This window comes from Xenopus laevis, chromosome 9_10L, assembly GCF_017654675.1.
Source record: "Xenopus laevis strain J_2021 chromosome 9_10L, Xenopus_laevis_v10.1, whole genome shotgun sequence".
In the NCBI taxonomy this organism is placed as follows: domain Eukaryota; kingdom Metazoa; phylum Chordata; class Amphibia; order Anura; family Pipidae; genus Xenopus; species Xenopus laevis.
This window is the reverse complement of record NC_054387.1, coordinates 94,838,205-94,859,523: the sequence shown is the minus strand read 5'-3', so window position 1 is coordinate 94,859,523 and position 21,319 is coordinate 94,838,205. Positions and strand designations below refer to the sequence as shown.

At 38.3% G+C, this 21,319-nt stretch overlaps 1 protein-coding gene across 2 annotated transcripts; it reads right to left on the bottom strand.

Moving 5' to 3' along the window:
* Nucleotides 1–4,650: 4,650 nt before the first annotated feature.
* Nucleotides 4,651–20,921, bottom strand: tbccd1.L (TBCC domain containing 1 L homeolog). 2 transcript variants are annotated; one of them, NM_001127850.1, is given in 6 exon segments: nucleotides 4,651–4,905; nucleotides 6,169–6,666; nucleotides 9,750–9,936; nucleotides 14,363–14,729; nucleotides 17,662–17,817; nucleotides 20,430–20,857. In NM_001127850.1, coding segments are annotated over 6 exon segments (1,644 nt in total). In that variant the 5' UTR covers nucleotides 20,766–20,857; the 3' UTR covers nucleotides 4,651–4,805.
* Nucleotides 20,922–21,319: the final 398 nt, after the last annotated feature.

Below are 21,319 nucleotides of genomic sequence, written 5' to 3'. Positions count from 1 at the left end.
AGACTTTACTAATCAACAGGTGTATAGATGGTCACATGGAAGAAACAAACCAAAAGGAGGAAGGGGGAAAGTGGGTCAAACCAATTCTTCCACGAGATACACAGGAATCAACGACAATAGAAATATATTATCCCAACATACAGGGGGCCCCAGTGTTACCATCAACAGTCCCCCCAAAAACAGCAATACACAACCCACAAACCCCTCAACCTCACAATACCCTATTTTTATAGGACCAGGGAGGGAATTAGCAGACACATCGCAAACCCCCGGAAGAGAGGATGAGGAAGGGACAGAATCAGACAAAGGGGAATTTCAACTTGAGGGACAAGAGGAAGGTCAACTATACACCCATGAGGAGATACCTGGAGAGAAACACACATTAAATATAGTCAACCTTTCCTCCCATACCCTCACCCCAAATCACATCAATATGCTCAATAAGGAACTCTCCTTTTCCCCCACTTTCAAAATCGACAATTTTGAAATAATTAAGGATCTTAATCTTTTTACTAGAAAATTACTTCTGAAAAAACATTTTGGTCTAGATAAGGGTAATTGTGTTGAACCTGTCACACCCCCAGAGATACAAGCCCTACAGGACCTAAAGGAATTATAACAAGAAAATGAACCAGAGTATCAGGTAAGGGTGGCGATGTGGTTATTTGGCCGAATGATATGTATCTAAGGGAAGCTTATAAACAACTTTCCACAAACAGTTTTAAAGAAATTTTGGGTGACCCAAAGGATAACTTTAAACAATGCTACAATGTAATGGTCAATGAAGCTTTTAAAGCACATATAATAGAAAAGAGAAACAGTTTTTGACTGTGGATCACCCAAGAATATCCACCTTTTACCTAAGATACATAAAAACATTGAAGTACCACCAGGAAGACCAATCATCTCTGTCAATGGCAACCTTACTGAAAAGGCTAGCCAGTATCTAGATAGAATCAAACCCATAGTGGAAAATCTAGAATCTTATGCCAGAGACACGATGGATGTTTTAAACCAGTTAGAAGAACTAGAAGTACTGAAGGGAACATTGTTAATTACATTGGATGTAGAATCCTTATATACTTCTATAAAGCATGTTTCAGGATTAAGTGCTCTCCACTACTTTCTGATGAAATATATGGGAGAACTAGATGAAACGATTATATTTCTGGAGAAGTTAATACGGTTTATCCTTTACTATAATTACTTTACCTTGAACGGGAAGTTCTATTTACAAACCCAGGGGACCGCGATGGGAACTTCCTGTGCCCCATCATATTCTAATCTATTTCTGGGGTTTTGGGAGGAGACAATAGTATATGGAAAAATGATGTCTGCTTATACTAAGAAGATATTAAAATGGCTTCGCTACATTGATGATATTCCTCCCAATAGGTGAATTCCTACTAGGGATGCACCGAATCCACTATTTTGGATTCGGCTGAACCCCCGAATCCTTCGCGAAAGATTCAGCCGAATACCGTACCAAATCCTAATTTGCATATGCAAATTAGGGGTGGGAAGGAAAAACCTTTTTTACTTCCTTGTTTTGTGACAAAAAGACACGCAATTTCCCTCCCCGTCCCTTATTTGCATATGCAAATTCGGTTCGGCCAGGCAGAAGGATTCAGCCGAATCCTGCTGAAAATGGTGGAATCCTGGCTGAATCCTGGATTCGGTGCATCCCTAATTCCTAAGCCTGAAAAGAAATTGCTCTTCCTTTGAAATATTTAAGGAACAGGCCGGGGAAATTAAAGCCAGATTAAAACAAAGAGGGTACCCTGACATCCTCCCCTTATGGGAGGAGATTACCTAATCATTGAGCCCGGTTGTACAAACTGGAGTGATTGACATGTTAGGAAAGCTGTGAGTATCATGCTGACAGGTGTGCAGCAATGAGGCTCCACCGTGTGAGAATCTCGCGCTATCTCCACGAGAACTCTATGATGTCAGACGCTGAAGCTTTAAAAAGCCATGTGACAGATGAAAAGCCCATTCATCTTGATAAAGCGTATGCAAAACGTGCGTCGGCGAGCCTTTTTTTTTTTTAAATGGAATTGCATCGCTACTAGTGCAGCATTCATTCCTTTTATTCTCTTTTATCTCTAAGGCACTGAGGATTTGTTGGTTTTATAGCAAAGTGAGCTCTCCTTACAAGACAGTTAAACGTAGTAACGAGACCACAGTCCTCAGTGTTCTGCCGTTCTCCCACGTGTGGTGTCCCAGGGCTTAGCACAACGCAGCTAGTTTCTTCGGGACAACTCCACCTCTATACTATTTTCTCATTTCTAACTTTTATTCATGAATTGCTGACGCTTTATTTTTAATTGTTTGATACCATGAACTCACTTTAAAATTATAACTACAGCACTAGCACCTTATTTAATTCATATAAGAACCATGAACTTTTAGATTATTCATCAATTGTGTGTAGATAATTGAAAGTCACAGCACCTAATTTATAGCATTTAAGCACTTCAATCATTTTAATTGTTTGTATATAACACAATCAATTGAAATACCATTAATTGTATGTTGGTGCTTAATTGATTGAGAACTGAGCATATGATTATAATAGCACTAAGCACTTATATAATTACATCTCAATTCATTTTAGTAAGGTAGTGTGGGGTTTTACTGCTTTTTCTTGTTTTTAGTATCCCTATTCTGGTTTATATACCTCTACAGAGCCTGAAATTGGGTAATACAAGTGAGTGAACTTAATTACAAGTGAACTATATTTTTGTTTGTGATCAGTGTTCCAAGTTGGAATTTAAAGGAGACCTTTTGTGTAAAAAATAAGAATGTACCAGTGCATTATACTCATTTAGAAATAGAAGAACTTTGCTTAAAAATTAGTAGTGTTTCAGGCTGATTTATTGAATATTTGTGCCAAACCCCTAATAATCCTTCCCTTCCTGCTCCCTGAATTCCCAGGCTGTGCAGGGGAGCCGGCGGCTCTCAGCTCACTGCGCTGTAGGACAGGAACCAATCAGCAGCAAACAGGACCTGATAGAGAACTGAAGCCTGTCTGTGCTTGTGTGACTGCAGGGCTGTGATTGGCTGTCCCCCTCCTACTGTGCTTCTGGCAGGGACAGTTAGGACACACCCACCCCTCATTTGAAACACACACAGGGACCAGAGAACATCTATAGGGAGCTCCAATAAAGGGTTTTTTTTTAAAGATAACATTATTTTTTAGCACCATGTAAAAGCAACGCCATATATAACTTATAATTGCCTACAAAATTGTTTTTTTTCATTTATCCTATGTCTCCTTTAAGACATTAATGGTCTGATAATGCACATTCCAATCATTGGCTTAATGACAAAATGGTCAAATTTCTGAAAGTCAAGGTTGTGGTATGCCCAGTACTATACTCTCTAAAATACATTAAAATCAGTTCCCACCTCAGCCCCAATATTCTCTACTAGGGGATCACAATGTCTTGATTTCATACTAAAACCTTGTTAGGTTTGTGCTCTCCTACCCTTCCTGATGTGTCATTTAATGACAATGGATGTTCATAGCCTTCACAAGTTATCTTACATGCAGCAGGGTTTGGCTCTTTTAGACTCCTTTCTTACAACATTTTGAACAACTCATTTGTCTTAGTTATTGGACAAAGTCCTCTCTAATAATGACTTCATATTTGAAGGTACATCTCACTTTAAACCACTGTTACCCCAATAGGATCAAATGTCACTCATAGATCAATTAGTCTCTTTATACTCGTTCATGAAACGCAATTTATAGTATATAGCAACATTCGGGTTTATAGCTGGTACACTGGCAAATTGTTTTTAATTTGGAGTGGCAATGAGTCAGGTTTAATTAAACCAGCAGGCGGATTCCGGTAATGAATTTAAGTCCTCTATAAAAATTATGCATATTTGTGATTTTGTAAATCTATTTACTGGGCTGGTACATCACACAGATAGGAGAAAACATTGCTACATGCTCACAGCAGCTATCCACATGGTACACCTCAGTCCAATATTGCAGGAGTAGTACTCATGTTATTCATCCTGTCCTTGCAGGTGCTAGAAAAAAAAATTAGTATAAGGATTTACATACATTTTTACACAAATGTGTTGTGTACCTTGCCATGCAAAACTATATGATGGGAGGCCACATAGATGTTTAAAGGCAAGATTAAGAAAACATCTCATGCCTCTAGATTATAGAGAACATGGACAGGAAATAAGAAACAAATAGTTACAGTAAAGCTGGCCATAGACGTACAGATTATAGCCTGTGTAGGATGAATAATCGTCCGTGGCAATCTTCTGACCTACAACTAGCAATTTAGATTAATATAAAGTAGTAAGCAGGACAAATCACATGTTTTCCTGGCAAATTGGTATTTTTAGTTGATGGTAAATTCGTACGATCGTTTGATCGTTCTGAGAAGATCGTGGTCTCACGATCAGGATATGATCTTTTAAAAATTTCAACATCTATGGCCAGCTTTAGGGCCCTTGCACAATAAGCTAAACTACAGATAAAACATCACCTGTGTTTCCACTAGGTAAGTTTAGAGAGAAATGTGTGTAAATGCCAAAATAAACTATACTTGTAGTAACGGTTCTTGCTTGCGAAATAAAGAAGAAAACATTGTTATGGATAAAACTACACAGTACTCAAAATAAGATCACAAATTTCCTTTAATGCAAAAGGTTTACATATTTTGACATTTTAATTAGAAATGTATAGATTTATTTGGTAAAATGTACAATATACTTTCAGGTTTAAATAATAATTATATTTTTTCTGCTAACTAGACAGCTTTTCAAATATCGGATCAGGAAACAAGGCTGTCCAACTGGTGTCTATTTTCTGTCTTTGAAAGCCATTCGTTAAATTTCATTTCCACGACTGCTTGAAACTGTTTTCTCTGCTCCCTGCGGAATAAAAAAAACAAACATTTAAAATAGAACCAATGTATCCCTTTCTTTGTTTTCAAAATGAGAGGGGAGTCCCAAATGTGGATACCTGTCTGCATCCAAATAATCTTGGGATAGGAAATAATATAATCCAAAAGTTGGAGAAGTTCTGCTACATCTCCACTTCACCTCTATAGTATGAAGAAAGTTCTGCAATATTTCAAGTCTCTTAAATTACCTGCAATATTTCAAGTCTCTTAAATTACCTGCACTTCTCCTGTGTTGTAAAACAGCAATCAGGCAACAATAGAAAATGAGGAACTAATTGAGGAATAGGCTAAGACTAACCCATTAAATGATTTAAAGTATATTAATAGTATAAAGATGCAGGTTGAGAGTGTAGCGCCATTAAACAATGGAAACAATTTGGTTATAAAGGATACAGAAAAAGCAAATGGGCTTAAATCTGTTTTTTCTTTAGTGTCTACAATAGAGATGTTTCAAGACCCACTTCATAGGGTACAGATGACTCAGCTGAATCAAGTCAGTGGCTGAAGCAGGATATGGTAAATAAAAGTTTACTCAAAATTATTGTGAATAAGGCACCAGGGCCTGATGGACTACACCCTCGAGTACCTTGAAAAGTTTGTTCAGTTTTAGCCAGGCCTATTTTTCTGATTTTCTCAGACTTGCTCTCATCTGGTAGAGTACTTATGGATTGTATTTACTGTACTTTTACTGGGCAATGTAAATTCCTGCCCGCATTGGTGGCTGTGGAGCACTTCCACTATCACAGGGTAATAAATGTCAGGGGCCCATCAGCTCCCGCCAGGGAGTAGTAAGGACCAAGGAGGAAGTTAGGGGTAAAAAGTCCAACTTCGTGGTGTCCAAAAAGGGGTCAGGCGAAATCGTAGTCAGTTCAGACAAAGTATTCAATCAGGCAGGCAGCAAGGTTCAGAATCAATGTCAAGCAGGAGTCAGGAAACCAGGAGACAGAAGGATAGGAATTTAGGGAACCCAGGAACACAAAGCAGGAATTCCTATTATCGGGCATCAAACCCGTGACCTCAGCGTCTTTTTATTTCAAATCTTCGCGCCGGGTGTGACGTCATTGCGCCTGTGATGAAACGCCTGTGCCACTACAACGTGGCGGCCATGGGTGCACCATCTTGTATGCGCCCACTGGAGAAGACGCCGAGAGGTAAAGCGCCGAGCAGCGATCCTGACAATATATATGTAACATTTTTGTTATAAAACACAAATATATCAAAGTTTACTCACCTTGTTAAACCAGCATCTTTGACTGTTTTCTGCCATGTGTGTATCTTTTGTTGTCTTTGCTGCACAGAATTTGAGTAGGCTGGAGGAAGGCCTCCAGGAATTTCAGTTGTGTCGCCTTCCATTTCAAAAGGTACAACAAAAGTAAAAAAATCTTCAGGTGGCATAAGTCTCCAAATATTGGAATTATTGCTCTCTGTAGAAAAAAGGAAAGGTCTATCCCACGAGTTTGGTACCGTAGCTAGTCCGGTCTGTGCCATGTGATCTTCTAGCATTGAATACCGAATATGAAAAGGAGCAAGTACAGCACCTTGATTCCCACAATAAAAAAGAGGTCTGGTAGGAGTCAGAATATGAAAAGTACAGTTGGTTGTAGATAAAAGAGACAAACGTTGACAAACAGCAATGATCTTTACATTGTAACACATCTGAATATGAAGAACAGTCTGCACAGGCCCAAGGATGATTGTGCAATTTTGGCATTTCTCAACAGTCACAGATCTGCAAAGAAACAATTATAAAAACAGTAAATGTAAAAAAAAAAAAAGTCTCGCAACCCCCCAGAAATAAAAAACAAAAAAAAACAAAAAAAACTTTTTATACAGAAGAATATGAAAGTCAGTAACACAAAAAACTGAATTCAATTACTCTGAAAATTTGAGGACAAACATCCAAAATCACTTCCAGATTTTCACATAGATCTGAATGGAGAAGAATGATAAACCATGAGAAGTTTTTTTTTTCTTATTTTTATGTCCTATAATATTACATGTTAATTAAACAAAATGATCCCTATTTCAGTGCTAACCTATCAACTCTTTAACAAGTCAAACCTTCTTACCAATTCAGTCCATAGGCAATAGCAGAAATGTTTTAACCAAAACAGGAACTGGTACTGCTTCTTCAGGTGCCCTACTGGTACCCTTGCTTTATTAACAAAATATGTGCAAATGTTGATGCACAGTTACATTTTATTTCACAAATGTTATAACATAGGTACAAAGAAAATATGAATTGTGGCATGTGCAAAAGTTTGGCTACCCTTCTACTTTGCAATAAACACTGTTTTTGCAGGATCCATAACCACAGTTCCCTTATTAGGCCTTAAGGAAGCTTAATTTAATTGCAAATTGTAATTATATTTTCTAACACCCCAAACTTTGGACTGTTGGAAAACAACCATGGGCTTCTCTAAGCACCTCTGTGGGGATCTGAAAATGAAACTAACTGATGCCTAAAAATTCAGGGGAAAAGATTGCAAAACACTTTCAGATTGCAATTTCCACTGTCCTAAATGTCATCAGCTAAGGGCAACTGTAACAGGCAAGGCATGAGGTAGAACAACAAAAAAAATTTCAGACAAAAATGTCCATGTGCTGGCCAGAAAGGTAAAACTCGAATATGACTGCAAAGGACCTGCATAAAATTATGACTGACACAAGAGTGGTGTTGCAACGTTCCAGGACGCAGCGCTATTTCTACAACCAGGATCTGCATGGAAGAGTCAAAAGAAGAAAGCCTTGCCTGAAATCTCAACACCAACGTCAACATTTGAGGTCAACAATTCTAAATAAAAGATGTATAATTGTGCATGTTGAGGGGATTTCAATAAATATCAGCAACAGTCAGCCAAGAAGGTGAAAAGGGGGTAATAATCACATACCTCTAAAGTCACCATGAGCTACCTGAAGAAAATCAAGCTGCAATTTTGGGAATTGCCCTCACAGTCCCCTGACTTAAACAACATCATTGAAAATCTGTGGGTAGATCTTAATCATGGAAGATGGGCCAAGAATCTCGGAAATAGAAGTGATCTCCAAACAAGATTGGGCAAAAATCCCTACAACAAGAATTAAAATATGCTTAGCTGGATACAAAAGGAATTTACAAGTTGAGATCTGTTCCAAATGAGTTACTAAATAATGAATTACTAAACTTTTGAACATGCCACAGTTCAGGGATCCGTTATCCGGAAATGGACAAGACACTGTCAGAAAACAAATTTGTCTAAATCACCTTCCTATTTCATGCTTTTCATTCAGATATTTAATATGTTAAGGTTACATAAGAAATAATTGTTTGCTAAATATAGCAATATACATTTTCTCATAAACCAATATTTATAGGAGAAGGAAAGCTACTGGAGCAGTTTATTGCCAGTAGATCAGCCACAATAGTGCAAGCTATAACACTATATTTATTATGCAGAATGCTTTACCATACTTGAGTAAACAGCTCTTGAAGTGTTCTGTGTTTGTTTAGGATAGCAGCTGCCATATTGGCTTGTTGTGACATCACTTCCTACCTGAGTCTCTCCCTGCTCGCTCATAGCTCTGGGCTCAGATTACAGCAGGGAGGGGAAAGGAGCAAACTGAGCATGCTCAAGGCCATGCCCTGGAGGTTTAAGATGAAAACAGGAAGGCTGATACAGAAGCTCATGTGTACACAAAAGAAGGAAAGAAATGCTGTGTTTCTTTTGACAGAGGACTCAGAGCAGCATTACTTTGAGGGTTTACTGGTGTATTTATATAGACCTTTCTAATAAAGCTTACTTAATTTTAGCCTTTCCTTCTCCTTTAAGTAATATTTCCCATGGAACAGAATGCTAACAATGCTTTTATGGATGTAGATCATAATGGGACTGTAAGACGAGCCGGGAGATTCCTTCGGTTTCTTACCTCCCGGTGCGTCTCCCCTAATGATGACACGCATGCACGCACTTCCGCATTCAAAGTGACACTGGGCGTATTGACGAGTCACAGGTGTCGAGTCACAGGTGTATTGACGCCTGCGTTGAGTAACAGGCCTGTCCACCATTTTGCTGATGCCCAAGCTGGTTTCAGTTTTCTGTTCCTGCCTAAGCATCTGATCGGGTTTGTTATTCCTGGTTTTGACTTCTGCCCGTTTACCGACTTCTGCCGCCTGCCTTGAACGCTTCGCCTGACCCTGACTACATTTTCTCTTCATCCCTGCCGGTACCTTGCTTTTGGCTACGCACTTCCTGTTAGCTTCCGCAGCAGAAAGCACAGGGCCCCAAAAGGGCGTCGGTGAACACCGGAACCTGTGCATCCAAAGGTACTGTTTACCTCTCAAGGTTCCAGACAACGTGATTGTTACAGGGACAAAATCACAAAAAAGTAGACCCCACATTAGTAAAGTATGGGCACTCCTGCCCTAACTAGTGCCCAGAATAACATACCTTTCTCCCTGAATTCAATTGTATTTACTTTCTCTATTACAAGCAGGTATGCACAATACATAGCTACAGACAGACCGTCTTCACAGTTAAAGACAGAAGGAGAGATCAGAAGAAAAAAAAAAGGTACGGAGAAAGAGTCATATGTAGCTGCTTGATATTTAGAAACAAAATAAGACTGAGCAAAGTATGTTATTCTGGGGTTCTGTTTGGAATTTTTTTAGGGGATTTTAAAACAAAAAGCTTACTTATACTTTACATGAACCACAGATTACAAATCTAACTTTATAAATATGCAAACATCTAACTACTGTAATACAAATCAGGAAAATGTGGTCATTAAACAAAACGGCAAAAGAATGAAATGTAGAAGTGTGACAAAATGTACCTTAATGGAGATAAAAGATATATATAGCAATCACTGCAGCGGTGAATTTTAACTCGCGCATCAACCAGAGTTTTGGAGCTCTTAGCCAAAGTCTGCTTAGAGATCTGGCTCATAACCACCATGCGATGAGTATGCGGAACCTTGTACGTGTTGCACGCAACTTTTGCTCTTTTGTTTAATCCATCAACTGAAAACAAAACAAGAAAATATTGAGTAAGTAATCTTGTACAGATATGTTTCTTACATTGCATCTAAGATGGCATCTGTACTGTATATATAAAGAAAAATGGACATCCCATTATTGCATAGTTGGTGAAGATATGTATATTAAATTGTCAGCACCTTTAAGCAGTAGTCCAGAAAACTGATTACAGTCCAAGAACTTTATAAACTGCATACTATACTGTTTGCATTAGTTCAACATGGGCAGGCACTGGAAGGGGTCAGCGAAGTGTGGTTGGGGGGGTGCAGAAAAGTTAAGGTAAATGAGGCAGACAAATTTGTTACAGTTAAAGAGATACTGACACCTGAAATTAAACTTTTTTTTACATCTATTATAATATTGGCTTTGCAAGCTACTTCTAACTTTGCCATAAAGTATTTGCATGATGCTTTTCCATTACCTGTCTGATCCCACATGTTCCTGTATGAGGGGGCTGCCATATTTGTGTAGCAGGAGTCCGTTAGCATTAGAAACTGTAACTAACAGGCTGAGATGGGACAGTCAGGTTGGCAAAGTCAGAGTGTCAGAGAGTCAGGCTTAGGAACTTCAACTAACAATTATATACAAAAACAAACCTCTCAGCAAAAAATGATCAACATGACCTATAGGTAACATTTAATGTACATTCATATGCTAAAATAAATTTTTTAGTGTCAGTATCACTTTAAAAGGGGGAGTAGGGGACAGAAGAGCAGGGTGGCTGATCCACATCTTCTGCTCCATTCCAACAGATTTTGCTAATTTTGGTTGAAGATGCTAGGGACGACAGCTCTGAACTTTGGAGCAAGCCGACTCTGAAAGCACCATGGGTGGGCAGCTGCTCTACTACAACAGGGAAGATGAGTGACAGGAAGGAAAAGCAGGTTGTGGTTATAGACGGTTTAAATTATTAGGTGGATAAGGTAATCTGTTGAACCCTACAAACTGAACTGCTGCTTGTCTGGTGCTAGGGTTTGACATGTGGTGGAGCAAGTAGACTAGATTATTGGAAGGGGCTGGAAGACAAATCCCCTTGTCACTGCTTCCAAAAGTGAAAATGTGCTGCCTAAAGATGGGTGGTACATCTCCCACTGTACTCCAACTGACTGGACGGATATCGTACTAGGAGTCACTTGTGTGTATGGCCATCTATGCGCTGCCCTGTTTGTCCAACCGACCACATGAATGATTAAAACAAGTAAAGAGAAACCACAGAGCTACGGCCTCTCTTTACTTCCTTTTGGCTAACCAACAGAAAATTTCCATCAGGACTGATAATGCTATAGGATAACATCAAGAGAGTTTATAACAAACGCAACACAAAGTTTATCTTGCCACAAAAATATTTACAGCTGCCAAACTGTCAGCCAAAGCATGGGAAATCCCAATTGTCAACAAAATTCAACAGCTTAAGAATAAAATGAACTGGATACTGGTAAAGAAAAATTAACAAGTATTAGTACAAAGTAAATTTGAAAAAACATGAAGACTCGGCTCAGAAAACCCTACCTCTTTGGTCGGACCCAAACATACTTTTCAAATGGAAAATTATTTCTAAATTTGAATACTAGACTCATTTGACTTAGACTTGGGCAGATGATGCAAATCCTGGCTCCTAAATTTTCCTTAATATGATCTGGTCCAAGACTTACAACTGTGGAACAGAACTGCCATAGGGATTACTTTACAAAAAGGATGCTAAGCCCTTCCTTCATACACACCATAAAATGACACTACTGAATTTGAACCTTTTTGATCCAGAATTGAATCTACTATAAGTGATGAGAAGAAAATAGAGAATTTAGGGAGAGGGGAACACAGAGGCAACAATCTTTGTTGTACAGTTGTTCACTTACATACGTGTTTGTTATATGAACCCAAGTTTTCAATATGACCACTTACAAATTCAACTGATAAATCTTTACCAAAAGGTTAACTGGGCCCCGGTGACTCAAGGGGTTTCCGGCTCCTACACCACCTAAATCCTACCCTTGCAGGATTATCCCTTTTCCCGATACCAAACAAGTGACAACCAATCAAAAACCTTTTCATTTTTGCTTTTTGTTTAAAGAATTAGTACATTCAACAAGATTATCAATATCACAGATTATCATTATAAAAATAATTACCAACATATTCCGCAGAGCTGTACAATAAATCGGTGTAAACATAACATACAAACCTATAAAAAGAAAAAAAAAACGATAACCAATACAACAAGTAAAGAGGGCCCTGCCCAAATATATACTGTCATACTTGGGGAACTTTAGAACATTTATTTAAACAAAACAGAAAAATAAATGACACCCATAGGCCTAAACAGGAGTTATGGTCAATTTTAAAACACCATCACAGTAACAATGTCAAAAGTAAAGTTGAGGGAAAAAAACCTCAAAAAGAAAGACGAAATCTCTTAATTATTAGGGAGGCCACATGGGTCATATCTGTTGCTTTTGTATCTGAGCTGCATGCTAAGGATCAATTGCAAACTCACTGATTAATGATGTCCCATGTGGTTCCCCTTAAAGTCACTGACTAACTCAGAGTTAGAGGGCTGAAAAGCAGGAAGTAGTGTTCTTTTCCTAGACATCCAGTCACTTCAGCCTTTATAGACTACATTTTTGGCTAATTAACTATGTTAGAAACATGTTTTATTTTAGACAGCCTATCTATTTATCCAGATTTTATTTTTACACTGAACAATTCCTTTAACGAACTGCAGTACCGCTGCAAAGTAGCATGGTTGCTTAGCAGATCCCATTAGCAAGGATCACTGGTATGCACTAAACAGCAGTAATGCTCCTATGACATCCATAAGCAGCAGAGAAGACGAACATGACACTGGTGGTCTGAATTTAAAAACCACAGCAGCTGACATGCTAATAACATAACTGCTCTTGTCATTGATGTGTCCATCAGGTTGTAGATAGGTCACCGTAGCCACTAATATTTGGGTCAAAAATTGCTCCAAGGGAGTACTATGCGACCCACACCAGAAAGGAGCTCCCCCATGTGGGCAGCCATGCACATCTGGTGGGTGAAACTATTTTCTATTATAGGTGCCTTTTAGCAAATTCACAGAATGTGGTTGTTACATCTGTTGAACTGTTTTATAAGGACTCCACCACTAGATGGCGTAGCCCAATACAGTATATGAGGTTGTGAAATTATTATGTGCTTATACTTGATAACAAGTATGTACATTGCTGTTAAACATGTAGAATAAATGGGTCCATCTACATCTATATATCTATATATAGAAGTAGAAATTAACCACCCAAACAATTCCCTTTATTTTATCATAAATCTGGTGAGATCTTGAATTTGTGCATTTTGTTTCTAAAAGAAAAACAGTGAAATGATAAAACCACCGTAATACCGAGAGCAATGGAATTCAATAGTCATAGGAATACAAGATTAGCCATTATAACCAAAAGGGGTGGTTCATCATTACATTGACTTTTAGTATGTTATGGAATGGTAATTCTAAGCAACTTTTCAATTGGCCTTCATTTTTTCTTTTTTTTTTTTTACAGTTTTTGAATTTTTGAATTTCCAGCTTATAAATAGGGGTCACGGACTCCTTTTAAAAAATGCTCTGTGTTTTCCCAAAAAAAATACGGTAGTTTTTCAAGGACAGTTTCACTAAAAACTCATATTTCTCAGGATAAATAAACCACGAATGTTATTTATTATGCACCAAAGCTGCTAAAAGCCCAAATCTGAAAATACTCCAGCTAAAACCTGTCAAAGTCATTTCTATTCAGGTCCTTTCCTGTTCATATTCCTGTCTCTTATGCATATCAATCAATGGTTGCTAGGGCAATGTGGACTTTAGCAACTACACTGCTGAATTCACAACCTGGAGAGCTGGTGAATAAAAAGCTAAATAATTCAAAAACCCACAAGTAAAAAATGAAAACCATATGCAAATTGTCTCAGAATCTCTACATTATACTAAATACTATTTTAAAAATCAACAACCCCTTTAATAAATGTGTCCCAAAGTATCAGTCAGGAAAATGTATATGTACATCTTTCCATTCATACATGCCACATCATGTGGTGTAACTACTGCAGAGGGGGCCCTGTTTCATCAGTAGTCACCCGAGACCCCCCTCCCAAAGTCCCAGAAGGGGCCAGGTTCCTGAAGTTACACCTCCCTAGTTTGGATAGAAAGAGTAAGATAGAGTTTTAAATGTATAGCCTTATCTCATCACAATCTGCACCTCCACATAGATGAGTTAGCCCTGTTACTAAAACACTAATACACACACATATTCAAAAATGTAGACGCTTATTCATTTATCAGCATAACCCTATTTCTTCATAAACCACAGTATATAACACAATATTTTCTTCTTATAGTGCACAATATATTTAATACTTGGATAAGGGTAGCCATAATTACCTTGCTGAGCCCATGACAACTTTGTTCCTGATTTGATACATGCTGTTATTCCAAATGGGTTAATTACAAGGCATTCCTTAATCCATGCTTGTAACTTTTGAAAGGAAAATGCACCTGAGGTTTCAATGAAGCCACTTTTGATTTGCACAGGCTGCCACACAGCCAAATCCAAAAAATGATTAACTGCCCTGTTCTTGTCCACTGTTCCCTCAATTAGAAATCCAAGGGCATTAACAACTTCAGCGGATATCAGGATGCAGTGAGAGGATTGGGTTACTATAGAGAGCTGTTTAGGTTCCATCAACAACTCCAGGATATACGTTAAATGATTGTGTATGAAGTTATAATGACTATAATCATCCCAGACCTGAATGGAGAAAAATATACAGAAAATAAAAACAGAAAGCATTCATTTCACATTTCTAAATAAACATTATTGCCAGAAAATAAACTTGTTTTCAAAGATTGCCAAGAATGCTCCTATTCTCTAAAGATCCTATACTATTACCCTTTTCCTAACTTTGGCATTTGTGAAGTCTACCTACCTTAGAAAACACATTTGACAATCAGGGTTGCCTTCATGATGGGGCCTGCCACTATTAAGTTAGCAGGGGGCCCAAATTACTAGCCGGATGGTTACCTGGGCCCCTTCGGCAGTGGGCCCTGCTAACAAGTAGAGGGTGGCACTAATATAGAAAAAAATATCCCCTGCACACCTTGCTACACATTCACCTTGGTCATGCCCCATTACGAGAAAACCTGCCACACAATGCAACCTAACTCTCCCCCTCATACTATGCTCCTTGCCAGCCCACATTTTGGATACTTGTGTCCCTAGGGCCCCCCTCTGCTACAGGCTGTTGTACACCCTGTGCAGTGTCTATGAGTGCAGACACACCAACAAATGGAGGCCTGCGGATTGGCTGATTCTAAGCCTGAGTATAATCAGCCCCATGTGACACAACCCTAAATGTAAACATTGCTATTGGCTTTAGAAGTGGGAAAAAAAAGCCTTTCCTTCAACAATTTCCATTCTTGTTTTTGTGCCACTAGTAAATTCCAAATTTTTGGTCAGCATTTTCCTCTTTTCTAGAAACAAATAAAATAGCAGGTGATGAGTCTGTTTGTTTCCAACTACAGATATATGTTTTGCAACGGTCAGATATCCTACTAGCAGCACATGTATCTGTAATCTCAGATGCCTGGTCTGCTGGTTTTTGCTCAAGGTCCATAATGAGCTATCATACTACAGAAACTGTATCATCAGATTCTTCCAAGCCCTCTAAAGTTGGTAACACAAAGTTCTTTAATCCATTGTTGAAATATATAACCCTGAAATACAGTAAAACCTTTTGATCAGAGCATTCTTTCTAGCATCATAGTTCCAAACAGTTGGATGATCAAATAAAGCATTCAGGGCTTTGCCTTTTAACCCTGGTAAGTACTTTGCCCATTGCTCATGGGGTACTTGTGCAGAACTTCTAAAAAGTATCCATAGCGCCACCCTTATATTTCACAGAAAATTTTATTTCCAGAGGTTATGGAAGGATGTACTTTTTCATGAACTGTGAAATGTAAATCAATAATGAAACTAAATCAATAATGTAACACAATCTGTATCTGAGCAACATAGAGCAATTACAATATGTTCAGCTTTCATAAAATGTTATGCTGGTTTCAGAAAAACCAAACAGTGGTGTTCAACTTTCTCTTCTTCAAATCTCCATTTCTGGTATCAAAAGTATGAATTCAGTGGTGATTAAATTTGTTTCATATTATGATTGGCATGTAATCCATCTAATGGTAGGGCTTCTTTATCAAGTGTTCCTACTGGCGCTAGGTGAATGTAAAAGGGCTGAAGGTGGCAGTACAAGCCTAGATTTGTAAGATAAAGTAGCTAGAGAAATGCTGACCTTTAGAACTGCACCACCCTTCCATTATTCAATGATTCCCTTGAACAAAACCAAATTGAAATTAAAACATAACTTTTAATAAGATGATATTAAAATCTGAGTCCAGTGTGATAGTGAAGTTAAAATTACAATTAGGACAGAGCTTAATGTGGGATTAAGCTCTGTCCTAATTGTAATTTTAACTTCACTCTGGACTCAAATTTTAATATCATCTTGGAAATGGAATTGGTGGTGCAGTTCTAAAGGTCAACCTTTCTCTAGCTACTTTATCTTACATTAACTCATTTGATCTTGCACACTATTTGTTGTTTCTCTGTGGTGGAAGGTGCTCCCAAACCAACCTATTTGTATCATCAAGCCTAGATTTGGTTGGGTAGTTTGGTAATTTTGATCATAGTGCCCAACCACCTTTGTTTGTATGGCAAGTTGGAAGCTGTTTTGAGAGATAATCCAGATAGTTATCTGTCCGGATGGAAAATATCAGTTGGTCCACTGAAACGCAGTGAAGAGGAGTGCAATTATTTGCTAATTTAGACTTTGATGTGATAGGTGATGGGGTGTAATGTCCAATATAATATAAGGTCTGATTACCTTACATTCCATTTTGGGCAAAAACTTGAATTTTTTGTGGAAAAAAACAAAACAAAAACCTGCCATCTCAGACCTGTCGAGGCCATGTATAAAACTGGCCATAGATGTTGAGATTTTTAAAAGATCAGATCCTGATCGTGAGACCACGATCTTCTCAGAACGATCGTACGAATTTACCATCAACTAAAAAGACCAATTTACCAGGAAAACAAAGGGGAGCTGCCTGCTTGGCCCTGCAAACATAGAGAGATTGCACTGGGACCGACAAAGATTTTTTGACCTGGCCGATCAATTTCCCGACAGATGTCGGCCGAAAAATCGTAAGATGTACGATCGTTCGAATACCACTAACCACACGATAATTGGTCGGGCTTCCCTAAAATCGGTCGTTCGGCAAGAAGAATCGTCGCGTCTATGGGGAGCTTAAGTCAATGGGAGATGTCCTTATCACAACTGGAAGATATCGTGGTCTGCACTTAGTTTATCTGATAATCTGATAAATGCGGGGTTTTCAGGCAAAAAAACAGAAACTAATTTGAGAGATTCTGGAAAAAGTCTGCTCAATTTTACTGGGTTTTTTCCCGCCCCAATTTATTTTAATAAATAAGGAAAATTCAGGGATGGGAGTTTGGTTGAGCTTTTTTATATTAATTATGAGATAAATTTGGATTTTAGTAAATAACCCCATAAATATCAGCAATTTTCCTGCACCACCAAACCCTACAAAAAATATCTATTCAAGTAGCAGTGACATACAGTAAAAACATTTTCAAGGATAATCAACTTCAATTTTACCTTATTATAGATGCTTGACTGTGCAACAAAATCAGGAGTAGGAGATCTGCTTCTTGGACTGGGCCACTCACTCTCAATCATAGGTGCCCGCAAAGAAATTTTATTTATTTGCTGAATGTAGAGGAAAAGGATGAACTTCAGGGTATCCACAGAAAGCTAACAAGAAAAGAGAAATTTCAAAAATAAATTAGTCCTAATCCAAAACACTCACAAAGCAGGTATTTTTGGGAAATGCATATCCTGTGTATGTTTTAGAACTTTCAATGTTCAGTGCATGCATGAAATTATTATAACCTTTAAAACCAGATTCCTATGACATTTGTACTATGTTGCACCATTACATTGTTGCATAAAATATATAATATGTTGCACTATTACTTTGCTGCATAAAAAAAATTACACGTGTGTGTATCTTTTTTTAATATATATATATATATATACACACACACACACACACACACACACACACACACGCTCATTTTTAAACAATCAAACTCAGTATTAGTTTACCATGTAGTTAGTATTTAAAGGGGTGGTTCACCTTTAAGTTAACTTTTGGTATGTTACAGAGTAGCTAATTCTAAGCAACTTTTTATTTGGCCTTTTTTCTTCTTTATAGTTTTTTTAATTATTTGCCTACAGTTTCCAGATTTCAAATGGGGGTCACTTACCCCATCTGAAAGGATACAAATATATAGTTATTACTACTTTTTATTACTCCTCTTTCTATTCAGGCCCTCTCCTATTCAGACCCCAGTCAAATCAATGCATGGTTGCCAGGGTAATTTGGACCCTAGCAACCAGATTACTGCAAACTAGAGAGCTGCTGAATAAAAAGCTAAATAACTCATAAACCACAAATAATTGAACCAAATAGGCAGCTTATCTGCCTTTGTGTGGGGTCCTCCAATGGGCCTGCCCAATCAATACACGGCCAAGAATCAGGCAGATTTAAAAATCCCATCAGGGCAAGGACCACATTGGCTTGTTGGTGCAGTCCTCATCCTGAAAGCCTATACCCAATCTCTTGTGCCTAGAACCAGACGACTGGATCAGCCCGATATCACCCACAGGCAAAGATCCGCGTATTTGGCGTATTCCAAGTATTCCAAGTATGACCAGCTATAAGTAATTTTCAGCATTTTAAGTTATTTTATTTTAGGAGAGAAGGTTTAGAAAATATTTTTCAGGACAACATCAACTTTATAAATGTGCCTGAATTTGTGCATAAGTCTTCTTCTGTTATATGGCATATTTATATATGTCTCTAAATACCTAAACATTTAAAATTACACATTTTCAGAAATAGAAAAATATATGGTAAAATATTTTGTATACATGAAATCATAATGACTGTAAAAGTCCACATTTCCCATGTATTCTATTAGCAAAAAAATGTTTTATTTATTTATTTTTAAGATGACGTGTAAACCTAACTTTAGATACAGTACTATAGCTACCACATGCTCTTTTGTAAAAGAAAAATAAATCTAGTAGATTGTACTGGGGGTTGCTTTTTTTTTGGTATAGAGTACAAGCTCAGCCCATGGACCACTGCCAAGGGATTTTATACGTGAATAAATTGAAAATACAAGAGAAGAAAATGACCAGTAAGAAAAGGAGAAACTGTTAAAGGAGAACAAAACCCTTTATATAGTGAACTTACTGCACCAGCGTAAAGGTTCAGTATCTTTATAGTAGCAATTATCTGGTACATGACAGCAGTTTCCCATCTTGGATTTTGTTACAAGGGTCAGTGGCACGTACAAGCTCAGTGGGCTCTGAGCAGCTGTCGAGTAGCTAAACTTAAGGGTCATTGCACATTATCAAGCAGAAAATGAGGTTGGTCTGTAATATAAGCTGATGCTACAGGGCTGGTTATTGAATTCTGATGTTAGTTCAGCTGGTTTCAGAGCTACAATGTACTAATAACGTGAATTAATTACAAATCAGCCTCATATTGTGACATTTATGTTCCATTTATTCAGTATAGTGTGAGTGGGTCCCTACGCCCATAGATGCACAGATAATATAGTAGGAAACTAATTTTTGTACGATATTCGGTGTGTGTATGTTGGGAAACGAGCCGACCGATATCGGCAGAAGACTTGGATATTGGTTGGCTCGCCTTTGACGACACCCAAACATCACCTATTGTTAGTGCTGAATCGTCGGATACAGGTAGAAATCTATTGTTAGAATTCTATTGTTTCTATATGTATATCTGACAATTCAGCTCTACACGTCTGCATTGAATCGAATGATCTTTCTTGAAAAGATCTTTTCCAAGAAACATCGCAATTGTTACGCCTATGGCCACCTTAAGTGACAGCAGCACAGAGCACGTGCAGTGAATCAGCAGAAAAGAAGATGGGGAGCTACTGGGGCATCTTTGGAGACACAGATCTTTACTGCTAAAGAGCTGCCTTGGGTTGGTACAGAAGCCCAACACATAATGTACAACATTTATGTAAATATTTCATTAGTTGTGCTTTAAGTTTTGACATTAACAATTTTGGAGGTCCTAGCTGTTACACTGCAGCGATATCCACCTACCCATCAGTAGATGCACATATAAAAAAAGGGGCAAGCAAGTCCATAAAAGCAACATATAAAACAAATGCAAGAATCACTACACAGCCATTTCCATAATTCTCTGTGCATGACCCCATTTCTTTCAGAACCAATATGCTTTGTGAGGTTTCCCTGTTGGATGCACTTGCAAGTCTATAGTTAATTGAGTAGAAGGAAGTGCCTGCTCACTCTACCTGACTCTTTATCTCCTCATACTTCTCTGACGATGGACAAGTAGAAGCAACTTCAGCCCAATCCAGGCTCTGAGCGACACTGCGCTCAAAAACGCTGAGAAACGTTTCAAAGTAAAGCCAGGCTGTCTCCTCCACAATCTGCAGTTTGCCACAGGCGATGTGCCGCCACATGGCCCAATAGAGCCTTGGATAGCAGCCTTCAGTGGCACGGGTTCTCACGTATGAAGCCATTTTCCGCAAATAATGCATGCTGAACTTAGCAGGGGGAGGCATCTGCAACGCGCCCAACAGAAAAGGATCGGTTTTCGCCCATAGCTGGACCCTACTACCATCCATCAGCCTGTCTGCAGATGTGAACCAAACAACAAAAAGTTTATATTCAGATTGAAGTCCCTTTCGACCTGTCCCCACTCCTGTAACCTAGGCAGCAACTACTTCCGATAACTGGAACGGATCAAGCAACCTTGCCCGTGACATCACTGGCACCACGTGACCCCGCAGCCAACAAGAAATGTGAAGCCTGCGGTAATAATTGAAATGGCATAATGAGCGGCAGATTTGAATGCGAGCGCAATGCTTTCATTTTTTTTTTTTTTAACTTTCCGTGCAGATTTACGAATTAATAGTGCCAAGGCTTTGGACTTATAGGCGCTTGTGTCAGCCGGGTGGCGCTGTGGGCGGGGAGGAAAGGAACCTCTGTTTATTTGTATGCCAAGTGGCCTGTAAGAGCAGAAGTTAGGGTTGGAATGTCTTCTATAAAAAAAATATATATATTTGTGCTTAAAGGAGACATTTTGTCTAAAAAATAAGAATGTACCAGTACATTATACTCATTTATATATAGAAGAATTGTGCTTAAAAAAGTAGTGTTTCAGGCTGATTTATTGAAT